This window comes from Bombina bombina, chromosome 6 (genome assembly GCF_027579735.1).
Source record: "Bombina bombina isolate aBomBom1 chromosome 6, aBomBom1.pri, whole genome shotgun sequence".
NCBI lineage: Eukaryota > Metazoa > Chordata > Amphibia > Anura > Bombinatoridae > Bombina > Bombina bombina.
In genome coordinates, this window is record NC_069504.1 from 845,044,209 (window position 1) to 845,069,362 (window position 25,154).

At 38.3% G+C, this 25,154-nt stretch overlaps 1 protein-coding gene across 2 annotated transcripts in view; it reads right to left on the reverse strand.

The window, feature by feature from the left end:
• Positions 1–19,611, reverse strand: part of ARRB2 (arrestin beta 2) — a 134,078-nt gene extending 114,467 nt beyond the window's left edge. For both annotated transcript variants that reach the window (XM_053718247.1, XM_053718248.1), the window contains exon 1: positions 19,541–19,611. In XM_053718247.1, coding sequence (XP_053574222.1) covers positions 19,541–19,600 — 60 coding nt within the window. In that variant the 5' untranslated portion in view covers positions 19,601–19,611. The remainder of the gene's footprint in view (positions 1–19,540) is intronic.
• Positions 19,612–25,154: the final 5,543 nt, after the last annotated feature.

The window sequence follows — 25,154 nt, forward strand, 5'->3', positions numbered from 1 at the left end:
CTGACGATGCTTTATCTATTTTACCCTCACATCAATCGGAATTGGCTGTGAGGGAAGGGCTGTCTGAGGGTGAAATTTCAGACTCAGGAAAAGTTTCTCAACAGGCAGAACCTGATCTAGTGGCATTTAAGTTTAAGCTAGAACATCTCCACGCTTTGCTTAAGGAGGTATTAGCTACTCTGGATGACTGTGATTCCATGGTAGTACCAGAGAAGTTGTGCAAATTGGACAAATTTTTAGAGGTCCCAGTGCACGACGACGCTTTTCCAATACCTAAGAGGGTAGCGAACATAGTGGAAAAGGAGTGGGAGAAGCCAGGTGTACCCTTTGCCCCACCTCCTATATTTAAGAAAATGTTTCCCATAGTAGACCCTAGAAGGGACGCATGGCAAACGGTCCCGAAGGTTGAGGGAGCTGTTGCAACACTAGCGAAGCGCACAACTATTCCTATAGACAGCTGCGCTTTCAAAGATCCTATGGATAAAAAATTGGAAGGATTGCTTAAAAAGATTTTTGTTCAGCAAGGGTTCATCCTTCAACCAGCTACTGTCACTTCAGCGGCGTCCTTTTGGTTCGAAGAACTAGAAAGGTCGCTCCAGAAAGAGACTTCCTATGAAGAAGTCATGGACAGAATTCACGCATTAAAGTTAGCTAATTCCTTTATATTGGATGCCGCCTTTCAAATAATTAAATTGGCGGCGAAAAAAAAAAAAAAAAAAAAAAAAAAACAACTCAGGTTTTGCTATAGTAGCGCGGAGGGCGCTTTGGCTAAAATCCTGGTCGGCAGACGTGTCGTCCAAGACTAAGTTACTGAATATTCCTTTCAAGGGTAAGACCCTTTTTGGGCCGGAATTGAAGGAAATTATTTCAGACATCACTGGGGGTAAGGGCCATGCCCTCCCACAGGATAGGCCTTTTAAGGCTAAGAACAAGTCTAATTTTCGTTCCTTTCGCAATTTCAGGAACGGACCGGCTAATAACTCCACTGCCGCTAGACAAGAAGGTAACGCGGCCCAGCCCAAACCCGCTTGGAAGCCCATGCAAGGCTGGAACAAGGGTAAACAAACCAAGAAACCTGCTGCTGCTACCAAGACAGCATGAAGGGGTAGCCCCCGATCCGGGACCAGATCTGGTAGGGGGCAGACTATCTCTCTTCGCTCAGGCTTGGGCAAGAGATGTTCTGGATCCCTGGGCACTAGAGATAGTTTCCAAGGGATACCTGTTAGAATTCAAGGGACTTCCTCCAAAGGGAAGGTTCCACCTGTCTCGCTTATCTTCAGACCAGATAAAGAAAAAGGCATTCTTACATTGTGTAAGAGACCTATCAAAGATGGGAGTGATAAACCCAGTCCCCTCTGGGGAACAAGGTCTAGGGTTTTACTCAAACCTGTTTGTGGTTCCCAAAAAAGAGGGAACTTTCAGGCCAATTCTGGATTTAAAGATATTAAACAAGTTCCTCAGAGTTCCATCCTTCAAGATGGAAACCATTCGGACAATCTTACCAACAATCCAGCAGGGTCAATTTTTGACTACCGTGGATCTGAAGGATGCGTATCTGCATATCCCAATCCACAAATCTCATCATCAGTTCCTGAGGTTCGCCTTTCTGGACAAACATTACCAGTTTGTGGCTCTTCCATTCGGTTTAGCCACTGCTCCCAGAATTTTCACAAAGGTGGTAGGGTCCCTTCTAGCGGTCCTAAGACCGAGGGGCATCTCTGTAGCACTTTATCTAGACGACATCCTAATCCAAGCGTCGTCTCTTTCCAAAGCGAGGGCTCATACAGACATTGTGTTGGCTTTTCTCAGATCTCACGGGTGGAAAGTGAACATAGAAAAAAGTTCACTGTCACCGTCCACAAGGGTTCCTTTTCTGGGAACAATAATAAATTCTGTGGAAATGAAGATCTTTCTCACAGACGTCAGAAAGACAAAGCTTCTAAAAGCTTGTCGAGTTCTTCATTCTATTCCTCAACCCTCCATAGCTCAATGCATGGAAGTAATAGGACTAATGGTCGCAGCAATGGATGTGGTTCCTTTTGCTCAAATTCATCTAAGACCATTACAGCTGTGCATGCTCAGTGGAATGGGGACTATACAGACTTGTCTCCCCAAATTCAAGTAGACCAGGGACTCACTTCTCTGGTGGTTGACCCAGGATCACCTGTCTCAGGGAATGAGTTTCCGCAGACCGGAGTGGGTCATCGTCACGACCGACGCCAGCCTCTTGGGGTGGGGCGCGGTCTGGGACTCTCTGAAAGCTCAGGGCCTATGGTCGCGGGAAGAGTCGCTTCTCCCGATAAACATTTTGGAACTAAGAGCTATATTCAATGCGCTCCTGGCTTGGCCTCAGCTAGCGGAAGCCAGGTTCATAAGATTTCAGTCGGACAACATAACGACTGTTGCGTACATCAATCATCAGGGGGGAACAAAGAGTTCCCTAGCGATGAAGGAAGTAACCAAGATAATCCAATGGGCAGAGAATCACTCCTGCCATCTATCTGCTATTCACATCCCAGGAGTAGACAACTGGGAGGCGGACTATTTGAGTCGTCAGACTTTCCATCCGGGGGAGTGGGAACTCCATCCGGAGGTCCTTGCTCAGTTAACCCAATTATGGGGCATTCCAGACATGGATCTAATGGCGTCCCGTCAGAACTTCAAGATTCCTTGCTACGGGTCCAGATCCAGGGATCCCAAGGCGACTCTAGTGGATGCATTAGTGGCGCCTTGGTCGTTCAACCTAGCATATGTGTTTCCACCGTTTCCTCTCCTCCCTAGGCTCATAGCCAGGATCAAACAGGAGAAGGCCTCAGTGATTCTGATAGCTCCTGCGTGGCCACGCAGGACTTGGTATGCAGACCTGGTGAATATGTCATCGGCTCCACCATGGAAGCTACCTTTGAGACAGGACCTTCTAGTACAAGGTCCATTCGAACATCCCAATCTAGTTTCTCTGCAGCTGACTGCTTGGAAATTGAACGCTTGATTTTATCCAAGCGTGGGTTTTCAAATTCTGTGATTGATACTCTGGTCCAAGCCAGAAAACCTGTGACTAGAAGGATTTACCATAAAATATGGAAAAAATATATCTGTTGGTGTGAATCTAAAGGATTCTCCTGGAGTAAGATTAAAATTCCAAAGATTCTCTCCTTTCTCCAAGAAGGTTTGAATAAAGGATTGTCAGCTAGTTCTCTAAAAGGACAGATTTCTGCATTATCCGTCTTGTTGCACAAACGACTGGCAGCTTTGCCAGATGTACAAGCTTTTGTTCAGGCTTTGGTTAGAATCAAGCCTGTTTACAGACCCATGACTCCTCCTTGTAGTCTAAATTTAGTTCTTTCAGTTCTTCAAGGGGTTCCATTTGAACCTTTACATTCCATAGATATTAAGTTACTATCTTGGAAAGTTCTGTTTTTGGTTGCTATTTCTTCTGCTAGAAGAGTTTCTGAATTATCTGCTTTGCAGTGTGATCCACCCTATCTGGTGTTCCATTCAGATAAGGTTGTTTTGCGTACTAAGCCTGGTTTTCTTCCAAAAGTTGTTTCCAACGAGAACATCAACCAGGAAATAGTTGTTCCTTCTTTGTGTCCGAATCCAGTTTCAAAGAAGGAACGTTTATTACACAATTTAGATGTTGTTCGTGCTTTAAAGTTCTATTTAGAAGCAACAAAAGATTTTAGACAAACCTCATCCTTGTTTGTCGTTTACTATGGTAAGAGGAGAGGTCAAAAAGCTACTGCTACCTCTCTCTCTTTCTGGCTGAAAAGCATTATCCGCTTGGCTTATGAAACTGTCGGACGGCAGCCTCCTGACCGTATCACAGCTCACTCTACTAGGGCTGTGGCTTCCACATGGGCCTATAAGAACAAAGCTTCTGTTGACCAGATATGTAAGGCAGCGACTTGGTCTTCTCTGCACACTTTTGCCAAATTCTACAAATTTGATATTTTTGCTTCTTCGGAGGCTGTTTTTGGGAGAAAGGTTTTGCAAGCCGTGGTGCCTTCCATTTAGGCAACCTGATTTGCTCCCTCCCTTCATCCGTGTCCTAAAGCTTTGGTATTGGTTCCCACAAGTAATGGATGACGCCGTGGACCGGACACACCAATGTTGGAGAAAACAGAATTTATGCTTACCTGATAAATTACTTTCTCCAGCGGTGTGTCCGGTCCACGGCCCGCCCTGGTTTTTTTTAATCAGGTTGAAAAAATTTTTCTTTATACACTACAGTCACCACGGCACCCTATAGTTTCTCCTTTTTCTTCTAACCGTCGGTCGAATGACTGGGGGGCGGAGCCAGAGGGGGAGCTATATGGACAGCTCTTGCTGTGTGCTCTCCTTGCCTTTCCCTGTGGGGGAGAACATTTCCCACAAGTAATGGATGACGCCGTGGACCGGACACACCGTTGGAGAAAGTAATTTATCAGGTAAGCATAAATTCTGTTTTATATATATATATATATATATATATATATATATATATAAAATAATCTTGCTCTGTGGTTAGAGAATGTGATCTACAGCTAGGAAGAGCAGTCTGCTATGCCTACACAGCCCTCACCAATCTCCACTACCCTAAGCAAAACATTTTCACACCGTCTGTAGGTAGGTTCAGTGTGGTCTCCCCTCCTCTCTACCGGAGCTCCTGACTGTGCCTCCGTTGTTCTTACTGAGGGATTCCCCTCTTTGCTGACAGTGCTGTCTGCAAAGAGGGGAATTCCTCAGTACGAACAACGGAGGCGCAAGCTTTACAGGAGTTCCGGTAGAGAGGAGGGGAGACCACACAGAACCTATTAGGATTACAATTCAAGGATCTGCGGTGAACACAGCAGGGGCAAAAGATTAGGTGAATGTAAAAATTACTTGCCACTTACATGTTGCCGCGCTTCTTCTCAGTGACTCGAGGCGACACTGGAGCGCAAAACCCATGCTACACTTTTTTTGTATCCCTCATTTGAGATGGAAAGAGAAACTAAAATGTGCGAAAAAAGTTTAAACAACCACCGTTAATAACCCCAGCGCTGCGCTCTGTATACTTAACAGATCCCTGGCACCTTATTAGCGCTCCTGCAAGCAACACATTGACAAGTATGTACCGCCGCACCCCCCTGCTGGCCGCTGTTAAAATAACAAATAAAAAAATAAAATAAAAAAATCTTTAGCCTTGTTGTGGTCTGCTTGCCCGCAGCAGGGCTAAATGTAAAAAAAAACACACATGCCCGGCCCAAAGAACTGCATGCCCCGGGGCGTCGTGTGATAGGAATTGCGCATCCCTGTATTCTTTTTTGAAAATGAAACCTAGCTCAAACTGATTTCTTAACCATTGAAGGCCACCTCTTATCTCAGTGCATTTTGACAGATTTTCACATTTAGACAGTGCTAGTTTATGTGTGCTGTATATATATAACATTGTGTTCACTTCTGTGGCGTTATTTAAGAGTCAGCACTGATTTGCTAAACTGTAAGGCTGTCAAGAGAGCTGAGATAAAGGGAAAGCCTGCAGGGGCTTAGATACAAGGTAATATAAGATGTAAAAATTATTATTATTATAACGGTGTTGTGCAAAACTGGGGAATGAGTAATAAAGGGGTTATCTAACTTTTTAAACAAACATTTTCAAGTAGACTGTCCCTTTAAGTTAACTTAAAGGGACAGTAAAGTCATAAGATTCATGATTCAGACAGTAATTTTAAACAACTTTCCATTTTAATTCTGTTATTTAACTTTTCTTCCTTCTCTTGTCATCCTCTGTTGAAGGATTTATCTAGGTAAGCTCAGGAGCAGCAAAGCCTCTGGGGGCTATCTGCCGATTGGTGGCTGGCTGCATATATATGCCGATCATCATTGGCTCACCCATGTGTTCAGTTAGCAACCAGTGGTGCATTGCTGCTCCTTCAACAAATGATACCAAGAGAATGAAGCCAATTTGATAATAGAAGTAAACTGGAAAGTTGTTTAAAATAGTATGTTCTACTTAAACCATAAAATAACAATTGTGGGTTTCATGTCCCTTTAAAGGAGTCCCAACTTATGTTTCTATTAAATATTATAGATCTGCAAATACTTATTAAAACCACACAGCTGCCTTATTTCCTTTCCTGATGCCCTCTCCAATGGCAGAAGCTTTTAATTATTATTATTAAAATCAGGTGCAATTAGATCAGCCAACCAGAAGGCTCCCTCCAGATAATTTTATACAGCATGTCAACCGTTCTGCTGCACCACATGCTCAGGATTCCTCAACTAGGGATTAAAACAACTCAAATGTAATGATGAGACAGTGACATTAAAGGGACACTAAAGCCAAATCATTTCTGCCATGATTCAGATAGAGCATGCAATTTTAAGCAACTTTGTAATTTACTCCTTTTACAAATTTTTCTTTGTTTTCTTGGTATCTTTAAAAGATAATCTTGAAAAGAAGAAATGTAAGCTTAGCAGCAGGCCCATTTTTGGTTCAGAGTTTCCAAATTAACCCTTTGAGTGCTAAGCACTTTCCCACCTGGGTGCTAATATTTTCTAAGGTTTTTTTAATTTATTTAATATTTGAAAAAACATTTTTTAACTTTTTTTATTGTTTTTACAGACCCCCAAGACTTTCACTGTTGGAAAGGTTAGGCGATTCCCTTTCCAACAGTGGGTCTTGGGGGTCTGTAGCTGCTTAGATGCCTGAGATACAGGCTTCTAAGCAGCATGCCCCCTCCTCCTATACTTAACATTGTTAAGTATAAATAAAGTTGCACGGTGACGTCATCACGTTATTGCGCGTGACGTCACTGTGCATCACGTGAATCCCCGGCGATGCCTGTCACTCTACAGGGGTAGGAGCTGTTAGGAGCCCCCAGATCTCCCTCAAGGTGGGAGAGTGCTCATGACGGCTCTGAGCCGTCATTAGCACCAGAGTGAGAAACTCTGTGACGGCTCAGAGCAGTCATTAGCAATCAAAGGGTTAAAGGGACACTGAACCCAATTTTTTTCTTTCGTGATTCAGACAGAGCATGCAATTTTAAGCAACTTTCTAATTTACTCCTATTATCAAATTTTCTTCGTTCTCTTGCTATCTTTATTTGAAAAAGAATGCATCTAAGCTTTTTTTGGTTCAGCCTCTGGACAGCACTTTATTGGTGGATGAATTTATCCAATCAACAAGAACAACCCAGGTTGTTCACCAAAAATGGGCCGGCATCTAAACTTACATTCTTGCATTTCAAATAAAGATACCAAGAAAATTAAGAAAATTTAATAGGAGTACATTAGAAAGTTGCTTAAAATGTCATGCTCTATCTGAATCACAAAAGAAAAAAATTTGGGTTCAGTGGCCCTTTAATCTATTGAGCAAAAGTTAAATATAAATGTTTATCTTATCTTTAAACTCAAAATGTAATCCGCCATAAAATACTTAAAGGACCATTAAATACAGTAGAATTGTTTAACCCCTCCATGCCCGACAAGTGTTTAACATGGGAACAAAGTTTCTATGTAAACAGTTGCTGCTAAAATGAAACCAAGCGATCGTCAAAATGGTCACATGATTTCAAGGCCAGGATAGGAAAAAGGGGGACTGTCTACGCTGCTAGGTACGCTCCCAGTCCGATCTTAATTTCATTAAAAAGGGGAGGTTGCAGGACGTCTTATAATGGAAGTTCCATGCCGCAGCGCTGTTAGGAAGGTATGGAAAGTCTGAACGGTGTGGAAAAAAAATAAGTGTGTAATAAAAAAAGACAATACAATAGCACTTACTCTGAAGTTTAAATGCTGTAGATTATTTTTTTAACCGGGCAAATTTGAAAATTTACTTCAATTTGCCAGTCTGTGTGTCTTGTGAAAGCCATCAGTCTATCACAGACTCACTTGTACATGCTCAGTTCAGTAGGAGCTGGTTCCTCAAAAAATGTGAGTATAAAAAGTCTGCACAATTTGATGATGGAAGTAAATTAATTATTAACTAAAGTATTCCTATTTAAAACTAAATACTTACCTGTAAAATAAACCCTAATATAGCTACAATATAACGAATAATTATAATGTAGCTATTTTAGGATTTATATTTATTTTACAGGCAACTTTGTATTTATTTTAACTAGGTACAATATCTATTAAATAGCTATTAACTATTTAATAGCTACCTAGTTAAAATAATTACAAAATTACCTGTAAAATAAATCCTAACCTAAGTTACAATTAAACCTAACACTACACTATCATTAAATTAATTAAATAAATTAACTACCAATACCAGCAATTAAATAAACTAAACTACAAAAAAAACAAAACAGTAAATTACAGAAAATAAAAAAAGATTACAAGAATTTTAAACTAATTACACCTAATCTAAGCCCCCTAATAAAATAAAAAAAACAAAATAATAAAAGTCCGTACCCTATTCTACATTACAAAGTAATCAGCTCTTTTACCAGCCTTTAAAAGGGCTTTTTGTGGGCATGCCCCAAAGTAATCAGCTCTTTTGCCTGTAAAAAAAAAAATACAGGCCCCCCCAACATTAAAACCCACCACCCACATACCCCTACTCTAACCCACCCAACCCCCCCTTAAATAAACCTAACACTACCCCCCTGAAGATCTCCCTACCTATCTTCTATCTTCTTGAAGATGGAGCCGCTCCTCGTCGGATGGATGAAGATAGAAGATGCCGCTTGGATGAAGTTGTCTGCCGGTCCGGATGTCCTCTTCTGCCCGGATAGGATGAAGACTTCTGCCCCATCGGATGAAGACTTCGGCCCGGCTGGGTGAAGACGACTCAAGGTAGGGAGATCTTCAGGGGGGTAGTGTTAGGTTTATTTAAGGGGGGTTTGGGTGGGTTACAGTAGGGGTATGTGGGTGGTGGGTTTTAATGTGGGGGGGTTGTATTTTTCTTTACAGGCAAAACAGCAGATTACTTTGGGGCATGCCCCGCAAAAAGCCCTTTTAAGGGCTGGTAAAAGAGCTGATTACTTTGTAATGTAGAATAGGGTAGGGACTTTTATCATTTTTTTTTTATTTTATTTTATTAGGGGGTTTAGGATTAGGTGTAATTAGTTTAAAATGCTTGTAATCTTTTTTTATTTTCTGTAATTTAGTGTTTGTGTAATTTAGTTTAGTTTATTTAAAGGGACACTAAACCCAAATTTTTTCTTTTGTGATTTAGACAGAACATGCAATTTTAAGCAACTTTCTAATGTACTCCTATTATCAAATTTTCTTCATTCTCTTGCTATCTTTATTTGAAATGCAATAATGTAAGTTTAGATGCCGGCCCATTTTTGGTGAATAACCTGGGTTATTCTTGCTGATTGGTGGATAAATTCATCCACCAATAAAAAAAGTGCTGTCCAAAAAAGAAGCTTAGATGCCTTCTTTTTCAAATAAAGATAGCAAGTGAATGAAGAAAAATTGATAATAGGAGTAAATTAGAAAGTTGCATGCTCTATCTGAATCGCAAAAGAAAAAAATTGGTTTCAGTGTCCCTTTAATTGTATTTAATTGTAGGTATTGGTAGTTAATTTATTTAATTAATTTAATGATAGTGTAGTGTTAGATTTAATTGTAACTTAGGTTAGGATTTATTTTACAGGTAATTTTGTCATTATTTGAACTAGGTAGCTATTAAATAGTTAATAACTATTTAATAGCTATTGTATCTAGTTAAAATAAATACAAAGTTGCCTGTAAAATAAATATAAATCCTAAAATAGCTACAATATAATTATTTGTTATATTGTAGCTATATTAGGGTTTATTTTACAGGTAAGTATTTAGTTTTAAATAGGAATACTTTAGTTAATAAGAGTTAATTTATTTTGTTAGATTAAAATTATATTTAACTTAGGGGGGTGTTAGGGTTAGACTTAGCTTTAGGGGTTAATAAATTTATTATAGTAGCGGCGAGGTCCGGTCGGCAGATTAGGGGTTAATACTTGAAGTTAGGTGGCAGCAACGTTGGGGGGAGGCAGATTAGGGGTTAATAAACATAATGTAGGTGTCGGCGATGTTAGGGGCAGCAGATTAGGGGTTCATAGGGATAATGTAGGTGGCGGCAATGTGCGGTCGGCAGATTAGGGGTTAAAAATATTTATTATAGTGGCGGCGATGTGGGGGGACCTCGGTTTAGGGGTACATAGGTAGTTTATGGGTGTTAGTGTACTTTAGAGCACTGTAGTTAAGAGCTCTATATACCGGCGTTAGCCCATAAAGCTCTTAACTACAGCCTTTCCATGGGCGATAGGAGTCTTGTCGGTAGAGGGTCTACCGCTCACTTCAGCCAAGACTCTAAATACCATTGAAAAGATAGGATACGCAATTGGCGTAAGGGGATCTGCGGTATGGAAAAGTCGCGGCTTGAAAGTGAGAAGTAGACCCTTTCCTGTCTGACTCTAAATACCAGCGGGCGGCCAAAGCAGCGTTAGGACCCCTTAACGCTGCTTTTGACGGCTAACGCAGAACTCTAAATCTAGGCAAATGTATTTTACAACTAAATAATCAACGTATTTGTCTTTGTATGCTATGTTCCCCGCTATGTGGACATCAGGCATTGCTTAGTCTGCCTTTACATTTTTTCGTCCCTTTAAAACCACATTTTTCAGTTTTCAGAATATCCAGGAAATACAAAGGCACCACTTAATGTCTTTTGTATAAACTGTTTTAACTGCCACCTTGCAAAAACAGCCAATAAGTGACGCAACTAGTTGACTTATGGACTTTATTTAGCACAGTAATCAAAACACGATCTACAAAAGCTAATGGGGTTTAAATTACTCTGGTAACATGAGCAATAAAAGTGTATTTCTCGAAACGTTTAAGGAAATAACCAGTTTTGAGCAAAATGAAGGTAAATCACAATTATTTGAATATTTCAGAGGTGTCCAAGTTAAACTGGCACCCAGTGTGACCTAACACCAATTAATATCTAGGATAATTGGGGCTGAGGGGGGGAAACAGAGGGTCATCATCAACTCTGCTCTTTGAAGTGGCCACTAACAGAGGCACTTGCCACTTATATAGCTGCCTTGAACACAATGGATACAAGGCAGCCAAGCTCATTGTTCTAGCCTTCAACTCCCAAAATTGGTACCATTTGTTTTGTTAGGGACACAAGTCAAAATAAACTTTAATGATTGGAAAGAGCATGCAGTTTCAAGACACTTTCCAATTTACTTTCATTATAAAAAAATGAAGTCTTTATATACACACTTTATGGGGAACAAGCAGCTACTGAGCATGTGCAAAAGCACACAGGGTATACATATACTAGTCTGAGATTGGCTGATGTCTGTCACATGATACAGGGGCACGAAAATGGGAGGAAAAAAATTACATTTGGCAGGAAAAAATAAATAAAAGATCTGCTGCTTATATGAAATTCAGAGTGCTATTGCATTGTCTTTTTATTATAGTCTTGTTCATTATGCATCTCTACTGCATTTAGTGGTGCTCTAGTTACACAGATTGACTCTCACGGATACTTTCTAATACTATGGTAATGATTTCATTATTATATGGACACTCAGAGAACCCATAATGCAGATTCAGGCTTGCTACTGCAACAGGATGGTTTGACTAAATAGGACTGTTTCTTGCTAAGTGGTTCAAGTGTGCAAACATATGCGCAATACAGTGAATTTTGAGACAACTGTTTATTAAAAGGTACAACATATATCAACTTTGAGGATATTGAAGATGATAAACACTTTCCCCCAAAAATGATAAATTATTTCTGAGAACAAGGATTTTAAATGTTCAGGATAGGAAGAAAGTCAAATTGTTTGCTGGCGCACTTCAATTTCTTCAATAAATGTTTTAATGGATCTAGACAAACTTCTTGAGATTTTAGTATAGTGCATATGCATAGTAAAACAACTCTGCACTATACAGGTGAAACTCGAAAAATTAGAATATCGTGCAAAAGTTCATTTATTTCACTAATGCAACTTAAAAGGAGAAACTAATATACGAAATAGTCACATTACATGCAAAGCAAGATAGTTGCTTGAACTATCTTGCTTTGCATGTAATGAGTCTATCTCTTATAATAGTTTCACCTTTTAAGTTGCATTAGTGAAATAAATGAACTGTTTGCACGATATTCTAATTTTTCGAGTTTCACCTGTACGTTCATTATTTATTTTGCCCTCATAGTGTAAACTAAACAATTAAAAAGGGACATAAAACAAAAAAATAATAATTTCATAATTCAGCTACAGATTACATTTTTAAACAACTTACTAATTGACTTCTATTATCAAATTTAGATTTATTAACTAGGTATCCTTTGTTGAAGGAGCAGCAACGCACCTCTAGGAGCTAGCTGGAAACATTAAGCCAATGACAAAAAGTATATATGTGCAGCCAATCAGCAGATAGCTCCCAGCTTTAGAGCCTAACCTTGGTATGCTTTTCAACAAAGGACACCAAGAGTACTAAGCAAATTATATGATAGAGGTATATTGGATTTTTTTTATTTTTATTTTTTTTAATTTTGTGATCTATCTGAATAACAAAAAAAGTGGAGATTTTATGTCTGAAAATTATGGCTTTCTAATCTCAGACCTGTAAGTAGCATACTGCAGACTTCTCAAGGCCAACCCTGCTACATATCTTTCCCTAATTGCAAAACAAAACACTTTATACTGACATTATGACCATGGTTAGCTTTGTCAGCTGCTGACTCAAGTCCAGATTGGTTCTGACAAATGAGGCGGGAGGAGTTTGGCTACTGAAAAACAATTACAGCAAATAATGTTAATATGACTTGGTTGATATTCTGGCAGCTATTCTACTTCAAGACAACAGAAATGTTTTGTAATTACTAGGTTGTACTGTCCCTTTAATGACCGATTACTATATTTTGTGGTGTCCTAGGCACTGAGAAACCTGTTAACCCCCCAAAGCCCTGAAACACTAACAATTTTAGCTCATACCTGATTTATACATCTTAGAACCAGGGCAGAGAAATAGGAAGGCATCGTATCATAGATTCCCTTCTCCAAATCCTGCTGTCTTAGGCTAAGGTAAAAAAAAACAACATACATACGGGGCGCAGTGGGAAAAGCCGGAGGCATCTCAATACTGGTACATAACATTTTGGTTTGTTTCTTATTACTTTCTACAAAACAACTTTTTTTTTAATGCTTTATTCCCATGGTGCTTGAATGTTCTTCTGAATGAAATCCAACGGCTCTCTAGCGGTCTATTTGCAAGCACGTGTGTGTGCAGTACTGGGTAATGCTCAAGTAATGTAACAGGAAATTATCTTCTGTTCTACAGTTGTGAAACCGTACCCGAGCAATACAGCTGCTTCTTTAAAAGGGACAGTCAACTCCAAAGTTGTTATTGTTTAAAAATATAGATAATCCCTTTATTACCCATTCCCCAATTTTGATTAACCAACATGGTTATATTAAAACTATTTACAGCTGTGACTACCTTGTATCCAAGACTCTGCTGACTGCCCCCTTATTTCAGTTATTTAGACAGACATGCATTTTAGCCAGTGATGACTCAAATAACCCCACGGGTTTAAGCACAATGTTATCTATATGGCACACATGAACTAATGCCTTCTAGCTGTGAAAAAAGGTCAAATGCACTGAGTTAAGAGGCAGCCTTCATGGGCTTAGAAATTAACATATGAGCCTACTCAGGTTTAGCTTTCAACTAACAATACCAAGAGAACAAAAAGCAAATACCAAGAGAACAAAGCAAATTTGATGAAAAAAAAGTGAATTGGAAAGTTGCTTATGTGGATGTTCAATTTTTATGTGAATTAAAAAGAACAAATTTTATGATTATCTTTAAAGGAACATCACAGTGCAATAAACAGCAGAAGTACTCTATTGTGCAAAAAGCATTTCACATGAAAGCTATGGGCATGTGCCACCAATGCCTGGCTCACAGTTGCTACCATTGCAGTATGATATCCCATTAAATTAGCAAAAGTATACTTTTTAAAGGGAATCTCAACCCTGAAATAGTTACTTTATCAGCTTGTTTATAACGGTCTCTATATTTGGCCTCAGTAAAGGAGTTCAAGTAAGGAAATTATTTGCAATGAAACTTTGCAATATATAATATTTATTTTGCCTTTATTTAATTGAATTTAACTCTGAAAATTAAAGGGATACTAAACCCCCAAAAATCTCTTTCATGATACAGATAGAGCATGCAATTTAAAGCAACTTTCTAATTTACTCCTATTATCAATTTTTTAACGTTCTCTTGATAACTTAGATACCTGATTTTTCAAATAAAGATAAGGAGCCGGCCCATTTTTGGTTCAGAACCTGGGTTCCGCTTGCTGATTGGTAACTAAATGTACCCACCAATCAGCAAGCGATATCCAGCGTACTGAACCAAAAATGGGCCGGCTCCTAAGCTTAGCTTCCTACTTTTTCGAATGAATATAGCAAGAGGACAAAGAAAAATTGATAAGAGTAAAATAGAAAAAGTTGCTTAAATTTGCATGCTCTATTTGAACAATGAAAGAAAAGAAAGAAAAAAAAGGCGGGTTTTGTATCCCTTTAAGGCTAATTCTCAGAACTTTATCCAAACTGCTTGGGACCAGAAAAGGTTTCAATTTTGGATTTTTTGTATCTTTAAAATGGGACAGTGGAGAGGGGATGGAACCAAGTGTAAATAACATCTTATGTCATTAACCCATCCATGTCGATAAAACAGTATTGACTATTAGTATAAATAAAATCATGCGATAGTCTATGTGATCACAAGGTCAGTGTTCTAAAATAAGTTGTATACCATGCGCACGCGGCCCTACTCCTCACTCAGAGAAAAAGGCGTAGGCGGCACACTGGCAGGCAACACAACCCAATTGGTTGTACAGCCACTGACTTCACGGACCAATCAAATAATGCAGTAACACTTTTTTGTATAATCTGATTGGTCCGTAGTCCGTTTGATTTGCCCACCTCCATTCAATTTCCAAATTGGTTCATTGTGCGCCTCCGACTTGCCGTGCCCGAGGGAGGGGGTGCTTATGGGGGTTACAGGGTGTGCTGATGGGGCTTACGTAAGTTACACAGGGGATGGTTGTAGGGGTTACAGAGGGTGCTGATGGGGCTTATGTAGGTTACACAGGGGGTGTTTATGGGGGTTGCAGGGGGGCTGATGGAGCTTATGTAGGTTACACAGAGGGTACCTACATAAGCCCCATCAGCACACCCTGTAACCCTAATAAGCACCCCCTGTGTAATCGACATACGGCCCATCAGTCCCCCTGTAACCCCTATAATCACCCCCTGTGTAACTTACGTAAGCCCCATCAGCAACCCCTGTAACCCCCATAAGCACCCCCCTACCACCCCCCCACCAGGCACGGCAAGCCGGCGGCACAGGATGGACCAATTTGGAAATTTAATGGAGGTGGGCAAATCAAACGGACTACGAACCGATCAGATAATACATAGGAAAAAAGCGTTACTGCATTATCCGATTGGTCCATGTAGTCACTGTCTTGACAACCAAGGCTTGTTCGCGCATGCATAATGAAGATTACAGGCCATAGAATTCATCGGCCCGTTTTAAAATAAGTTGCCTTAAACAGCTGTTTGGAGGAGGTTGGGCCTCTTTTTGAATTTGCATTTTAGAACACAAAAAATATACAGCAAATTGTGACTTACAGGCAATGAAAAATAGTAATAGTTGATCATTTTCTCAATTTTTTTTTAAATATTAAAATGATTGTAAAGTTAAATGATTTAAACCCAGTATTTAAAAATACTCTTAAAGTGAATGTAAATTTTGAAGATAAAGTGCTCGTTTTTTTAAAAATTGATTAAAAACAGGGGCACTTTAATTCATCAAAATTTACATTTCACTTGTGTTGTGAAAATACTTACCTTTTCATCTTGACAGCCGCTGTTGTCGCTTCCTCCGCCTGTCGCAAAGCCTCTTCCTGGGTCTAAAATGAGGAATCCGGCTTCCTCCAATCACAGTGTTGAATCAGACACTGATTCCCGGGGGGGAGCCGTGATTGGAGGATGACTGATCCGTCATTTCTGACATATGAAGAGGTTTGCGACGTCCAGGGGAAGCTGGAGCGGCTGTCAAGATGAAAAGGTAAGTATTTTCACAGCACAAGTGAAATACAAATTTTTCATAAATTAAAGTGCTCCTGTTTTTAAAGAATTTTTAAAAACCGGGCACTTTATCATATAAAATTTACATTCACTTTAAAAACAGGGGCACTTTAAGTCAGCAAACTATACAATTATGTTTCTTTTATAAAAATACTTATCCTTTTGTTACGGTAAACTTACCGCCTATCCTCCGCCTGCATCTCCTTCAGTATTGAGCAGAACGATGATGAATCCAGCTTCCTCCAATCGTGTGCCTCACGAGCTGGACGCCAAAGGGGGGCACACAACGATTGGAGGAAGCCGGATTGAATGCATTTTTAAATACTGGGCTTTAAATCATTCAACTTTAAAATCACTTTATTTAAAAAGTTTGGATTTTGGAACTCAGGATTTGTACCTGTATCACCTATATTAGGTGATGATAAATTTGGAATTCAGGGCACCTATAATCTGGTTCTAAACGTTTTGGCTTATTTTGTATATGCAGACATCCTTCCTAGCTCCTGGAAAATTGTGTAGTTGGCTAAACATAAATGCATAAATGCTCTTATTGCTGATAATTTGTATTTTGTGTGAATAAAAGCAATAAGTAGTTTTGTGTATGTCTGGCACTTCAGCAGTAAGTGAAAAACATTACTGAAGCATGGCTGCACGCAACACTTCTGCTATATACAAATATATGATAAAAAAAACATCTGTGTAATTTGCATTTGGCACTGTGTGGGTTAGACAGATAACAAGTAATGATTAAGGGGTTGACAAATGAAACTTGGGAACCACCTACAAAATTGTTGTATGTGATCCAGCAAAGTATTTTATAGTAGTAAATGTAAAAATAATCCAAACAAACAGAAAGAAAACACTAGGACAGCTATGGCTCCTGTAATTGTCAAACCTTGACTTTGTGCATATACACGTTCACCAGCAACAAATAATTCTCAGGTTTTTACATTGAATGAGACCACAAATGTATTGAGGTATATTAAACACTGAGAATGGAATATAGCATTTAATTATATGCAGTAAAACAACTTTACAATATGCTTTTATTTTATTTTTTGCTCCTTTTTATTAAAATTCCTACAAATTTCAGATTTAAATTCCAATTTCCGGTTAAATGTGACAGTTAAATATACCTTTAAGTCTCCAGAATACACACTGCTGTATTCCACACAATTAAGTTACACACTCTAGTAGTGAACCATTTATAACTGTCTCAGTATGGTCTCAGCAGAGAATTAAACTTAGGTTGCAACATGGTAGCTACCATTGCTGTATGGACACATTTTAACACCTTCTTATAAAGAACTTATATAGTAAAAACAACAAAACACACATCTTTATATTATTCCCAGACCAGTCAACACAGTTGATTTGCATAATCAACAAATGCAAGATAACAAGACAATGCAATAGCACTTAGTCTGAACTTCAAATGAATAGTAGATTTTTATTCTGACAATTTTAAAAGTTATGTCTATTTCCACTTCCCCTGTACAATGTGACAGCTATCAGCCAATCACAAATGCATACACCCACCATGTGATAGCCATCAGCCAATCATAAATGCATATACATATATTCTGTGAATTCTGGCAAATGCTCAGTAGGAGCTGGTGACTCAAAAAGTGTTAATATAAAAAGACTGCACATTTTGTTAATGGAAGTAAATTGGAAAGTTGTTTAAAATTGCATGCTGTATCTGAATAATAATAGTTTAATTTTAACTTGTGTCCCTTTAATCTTTGCTTTGAATACATCACTCTAGAATTTACTTAGTTTTAACTTCCTTTTAAAATTAGGAATCAAACTTTATGCAACACAATGTTCTCTTACTGTAACATTATCTTATACACACAAACTCACACCTATCCTTAACGTCACCAAAACAGGAGCTTTGCCAAAAACGGTATCTTTGGTTTCTCAAAACATATGTATGATAAAGATATGTACACACTGCAGTGGGATCTCAATTAACATAGGACACACAACCAAGTCATAAGTACTTTTTAAAGGGCAATTGGGGTCCAAACATTGCTATTGTTATAATTTGTTAGAGCATGTAACTTTAAGACTAATAATACATCTATATGTAAAGGGTTAAACACATAGTAAACTGACTGCTTAGGACCTGCAGAGCACTGCTGGTCCTGACCGAAACAGACACTTACCAAACCAACAGTGTTGGTTCTGAACAGTACTTTGTGTTTAAACCTTTCGTAAGAGATAAACACATAAAAGTGCAGGATCGCTAGTCTTAAAATGACATGGTCTAAGAAATTAAAGCATGTAAATTTTGACCATAATGGTCCTTTAAGAACACTGCACTAAATTGTACCTAGTGTTTATAAAGGATATATGGAAAAATTGGATTCTGTGAGTTTGTAAAGGAGATAATACTGATGTTTATTAAAGGCAACAATATCACACTACTTTTTTGTATATGTCTTATAGAAAATTATGCACTGCATAATAAAAAAGGGGTATCACATAAATTGCGTGGGGGGGGGGGGGTAGTAGTAAAAGTATCCTGCAATGGTTTAAAAACAAATTTGAGAATATCTTCTGTAGTCTGTATTGTAAATGAATGCTCATTCTCAGTAACCCAGTATGTACCCAGGTGCATGCATATGTATATTATAATTATATTCCACACACATAAAAAAAAAAGGAAAAAGTCCCCAACATACTCAACATTAAATATAGTGAACAGACCAGCGTCCTACTAGTGAATGATCTAGTGGGGTGTAATGCATCCTTATTGATCTGTAGTACCTCAAAACCAAAAATCTCAATGCAGTGCAAAGGGGGAAAGGTAAAGGAGGAGAAGGGGGATTAAAAAATGGTAAGGATAAGGTACACATCAGTATACCAACACTATTGATATTTAGCTTTTTGCACATGTATTATGACATAGACAGAGCAACTCCTGACTCTTGCTAGTCCAGGGCTAGTTGATTAATCAGAGGTAAGATGTACTTTTAATGAACATAAAGTAGAGACCCAATGCTGTACCAACACACAGGTTACATATACTGTATGCACACTAACAGCAGGGATAAGCTGTACAAATATACAAATTAAACACAGCTAGCAGTGCACACACAACGCCAGCAATACACAAGCCGTGCACATACACTCACACATTTGACATAGACTGTGTGTGCAAATGTATAACAAAGAGCTAATAAATACATATACAGATAAGTAATGAAACTAAACTGTGAATTTACACACAACAGGGAGTCTGGACTGTGCATACGGGCACGTACATCACTCTATCCAGCCTGTACACACAAACAAGACTGAGTATTCACAGGAAAAACACACAAAAAGCATTAACTGTCTGCACTTTGCATCATCCCCCAGACGACACAAACTTCCGCAGTACAATATGCATACATATCCTATTTGACTGTTTTATTGCACAAATTATATCAATAAAAACATACCGCGTTCCCGCTCTCTCCCCCATTTTCCCGGATCCTCCGCCTGACCTCGGAGATGCGCATACTGCCCCGCCTCCGATAGGCCACGCGCACGCACCAGACACGAAAAGGGGCGTGTCCCACACATTGAGAAAAAAGGCGGAACTACTGAGCGTTCCAGTACAATGATTCGTCGTAGAACCTCCCTCCCTACGAATAATGAGCTAGCTATCCGCTGCTGAAGTTTTGGTCACGCCTACATGGTATGCAATAGCCTAAAGAGAGGAAGGAGTAAAGTGACTGGGTGAGGCAGGAAAGAACCGCGCCTTGATTGGCCAACACCTGGTTCGCAATTTGATTGGCTTGTTTATTATTAGGAGTAGGGCAAATTAATTAGCATTGTGAAAAATCAGATCGTATTGTTATATATATATATATAATCTTTTTTTATCACCGATCCTCTTTTAGACAAAAATGATGGAAAATAATGGTAGAAAATGTTGTCAAGTGTATTTCGTTTACATATTAAATGCAATGTAAAACTAAAATGTGCACAGTATGAGTAGATGTCATACAATCTGTGTAAGAAGGAAGTTATGTGCTGTCTTATCTGAAAACACTGTGCAGGGAAACAGATGTGTGTGCTTGTAGATCTTATAATGTGTAATACTGGGTGCAGAAATAATAAATGATCAGATAAAGCGTCCACCACCATGTTGTGCAGAAAATGTGATAACGTATTTGTTAAAGAGACAGACTCAAAAGGTAACCAACTCTTTTTTTTTCCTCTGCATTTAAAACAATGGAGTGAACAGAGCAGATTTGTGTATGTAATGTTTTTTTTCTCATTAACACAAAAGTCTTTTTTTAAGAGACTTTAGATTGCAAAGTAGTTGATACAATACTAAGTTGCAGCTGATACAGCTCGGTATACTTTTGACTTTTATGTCCTTTAACATTTGGGTCAAAGGGACATAACATTAAAATTGAATGATTCAGATAAAGCACATAATGTTAAGATACTTTTCAATTTACTTATATTATCATATATTTGTTTTGTTCTCTTGGTATCCTTTCTTTAAATCATACATTAGTTTCAGAAGCTGCAATGCACAATTTAGATTTATCCATAGCTGATTATACAGATTACAGCAGCAAACTATTACACCTACCCCACAATATTGACAATATCTGTCTCTGGAACATCTTTTGGGCATATGGTTATTATTGCAACACAGGAGTAAATTATATTTAAATAATATTCTCTATCTATTTCTCTTTCTCCCTCGCCCTTTCTCTCTCTCTTTCTTTTCTCTTTTTTTTTTCTCTCACTTCCTCTTCCTGTCTCTTTTTCTCTCTCCTTTTCTCTCTCTCTTTTTCTCTCTCCTTTTCTCTTTCTCTCTCTTTTTTCTCTCTCTCTCTCTTTCTTTATACCTATATCATCTATCTATCTATCTGTCTATCTATGTATACTGTATATATATATACACACACACACAAGAGGTAGCATATATACACACACACACAAGAGGTAGCATTTCTACGGACAAAAACGGGATGGTGTAAAAGCCGGAACGGAACAGGCCGGACAGGCCTTTTATGAAGGAAATTGATTCAAAATATAATGGGATATGTTAGAGACTATTGAGAACAATTTTAGGAAAAAGAATCTTTGTGATATAATAATTAATTAATCCTTTAACTACCAAAATAGTGTCTGGAACCAAACATAACAGCCCGGAACAGCACCTTCCCAGAAAACCAGATACACCAAATTCAAAAGTCACCCAACACTAAATATAATAAGTGTAATCAGCCTCAAACCATCCACAGAAACCGCGTTCCAATGCCTGAAATACGCTTTTTCATGAAAAGTGTCGGAACGGCACCTTCCCATTAACATATACAGACCAAATTCACCAGCCACACATAACTAGATGTGATAAGTATAATCAACCACAAACGATCCACAGAAACCAAGTTCCAATACCCGTTCCGGCCTGGAAAACACTTTTTCATGAAAAGTGACGGAACGGCACCTTCCCAGTAAACCAGATACACCAAATTCACCAGTCACACATGAATACATGTAATAAGTGTAATCAGCCACAAACCATCCACAGAAACCACATTATGATATCTGTTCCGGCCTTTAATACGCCTTTTTATAAAAAAGTGATGGAACGGCACCTTCCCAGCAACATATACAGACCAAATTCACCAGCCACACATAACTAAATGTGATAAGTGTAATCAACCACAAACTATCCACAGAAACCACGTTCCAATACCCGTTCCGGCCTGTAAAATTCTTTTTCATGAAAAGTGACGGAACGGCACCTTCCCAGCAAACCAGATACACCAAATTCACCAGTCACATATGAGTAAATTTTATAAGTGTAATCAGCCACAAACCATCCACAGAAACCACATTATGATATCTGTTCCGGCCTTTAATATGCTTTTTTATAAAAAGTGACGGAACGGCACCTTCCCAGCAAAATATACAGACCAAATTCACCAGCCACACATAACTAGATGTGATAAGTGTAATCAGCCACAAACCATCCACAGAAACCACGTTCCAATACCCGTTCTGGCCTGTAAAACGCTTTTTCATGAAGAGTGACGGAACGGCACCTTCCCAGCAAACCAGATACACCAAATTCACCAGTCACACATGAGTAAATGTAATAAGTGTAATCAGCCACAAACCATCCACAGAAACCACATTATGATATCTGTTCCGGCCTTTAATACGCTTTTTTATAAAAAGTGACAGAACGGCACCTTCACAGCAACATATACAGACCAAATTCACCAGCCACACATAATTAGATGTGATAAGTGTAATCAATCACAAACCATCCACAGAAACAACATTCCAATACCCGTTCCGGCCTGTAAAACGCGTTTTCAAGAAAAGTGATGGAACAGCACCTTACCAGCAAACCAGATACACCAAATTCACCAGTCACGCATGAATACATGTAATAAGTGTAATCAGCCACAAACCATCCACAGAAACCACATTATGATATCTGTTTTGGCCTTTAATACGCTTTTTTATAAAAAGTGACGGAACGGCACCTTCCCAGCAACATATACAGACCAAATTCACCTGCCACACATAACTAGATGTGATAAGTGGGCTAATAAATATCTAAATCAAAATCGGGCCCTCAAATAGCAAGTGGTCCAATATCTTTCAAATTGAGCGAAAAAATGGATACAAACCATTAACAATATAAGGTACAATTTAATCAATCAAGGTACAATTTAAACAATTAAAACATAGATAAAATCATGGATCCATGGTACAGTTACATCAATGACATGTAAAATTAGCATATGATAAAAACAATACGTAAAAAACAATACGTAAAAACAATCTGATTAAATGATGCTGGTATGAGCAAGAAAAATGGGCAAGAAAGGATGTCAGTGGGAACCGTGTTCCCTATGTAAGGTGCGGATGTGCCTCTAAAGAATTATTCCAAAAAATATGAAAAAATGTGTGCGTAGGGGGGTACCCCCTCAAAAAATGAACAGTACCAAAAATTGTGTCTGTGATAATCCAAAACACAGAAAAAACAAAATATCAAATATCAAATATCAAAAGTCAAAAGTGTGAAAAAAATTGTGTAGAAGGCTGTATATAAATGTGTCCGTGTAAAAAGATCGTGGAAAAAAACGGTGATAAACAATGTCAGTAAAGTAAAGATCCAAATAGTATGTGTGTTGTTAGGCAAAATTTCCTTCAGTTTCCTCAAAGGAAGGTTCCAAACAATATGATGATAGTGGGTGAGGGAGTGTCCGGTAAAACCTGGTTGTAGTCCCTATATCCAATCTGTAAAAGAAACATACAATAGTGCAATAAAGCTAATGGATATGTGTATATAATAGGAAAAAAGCTCACCAAATTGCCAACGCGTTTCGGCCCAAAACTGGGCCTTTTTCAAGACTATGGATGGTGTGTAGTGGTGGCTCTATTTAAGGCTAGTAATAGCCAATCAGTGTATCTGTGCTGATTATTTGGCGCCCAAAATTTCGCGCCAAGAATTTTGCGCCAAAAATTTCGCGCCAAAAATTTTCCCGGAAAAGGAAGTGCTTATGCTTATAAGCTTATGCTAATATGTGTTCTTTTATGTTCTTTTTATATCGATGGGGTGTACTTGATTGTATTGCTACATGATAACTAGAAAGTGCCCTTAGAGATTTTTTGGGTTCAAGATCGGTAATACCGAAAAAAAGGCCGAGTGTGCTCTGCGGTGAAACCGGAAGTGGCCATAGCGTGTCTAATTCACTTCCGGTTTCACTCTTTATTTTGTTTCCGGTGATATCGGTATCACTTCCGGTTGTGTTATTACGCGGTATTTGTTGCATGGCATTCATATATTGGGTCTCCTTATTAGAAATAAATAACTCAATGTTAATCACTTAGTTAACATATTGTGCTGGACATCTAGATTCTAAAAAATATATCATAGCATAACTGGTGGTTGAAACTTTATGATACATTCACGGATCTCAATATAATAAATAGACATAGTGAAATAGTAAAAATATAGGCGATTATTAAAACATAGTTTGAGACCACAGTGAATTAAATAACAAGATAGAGTATCTATAAATTCGGGGGTAGTTAAGATGATCGAACATTTAAATTGGCATTTTCAAGACAATTATATAAAATATACAAATCACATATATAAAAATTTTAAAACAAATTTAAAACAAATGTACAACTTGTAGACCAAATATGTAAGACAAATAAAACTTTTAGAGCAAATATCAAGGGACATGTGAGGATAGTGTACTCCTGAGGTTTTAAACCTACCATGCTAGATAACGATGGCGATCAACTTATGTTGGCTTTAAGGTTTACTGGGCTTGGATAGCATGGAATACATAAAATTATAAAAAATATAAAAATATAAAGAACTTTCTTAAAAAAAAATTTTCTTTTTTTTTAAAAAGTTTTTTCTAAAAAAAAATTTTTTTAAATTTTTTGGGATACATAAAACTTAAAAACCTTGAAATATCAAGCTTAAAATTTAAAGGTTATTTAAATTTATGATATAAGTGTGGCTAGCAAATACAATCCTGTCGGAAACTCCTAGGAGATTAGGAGTGTAGGGTAGAATAATAAAATAATAGGACAATGAAAACAATAAACTGGAAGAGGGTAACAGCCAGGCTCTTTTTATCTAGGGGGTTCCTATTTGTATTCCTATTAGAGTTATTGGAAGAATCAAGGTTAACTTTAAATCTAGCTAGTATGAAAATACATGCATGACGGTTAAGAGATCTCCCAAACTAACTGTCTCCCCAAAATTATTCATTTTAGGCTCAATAGGTGTGATAGGTCTTCTCTATTGTTTAGACCCCTAGGATATAAACAGTCTATGTTAAAAATCCATCTTGATTCTGCTATTAGTAGCCTTTTCTCTTGGTCTCCACCCCTCCAGTTTGGTATAACTAGTTGAATACCAGTGTAGCTGAAGTCCGTTTGTCTGGCCTGATGTTTGGTTAGGAAATGTCTGTATAGTGCTGTTTCAGTGCTTTTGTGTTTGATCTTTAACAGGTGTTCCCTAATCCGATCTTTCAGGGTTCTAGATGTTTGTCCTATGTATTG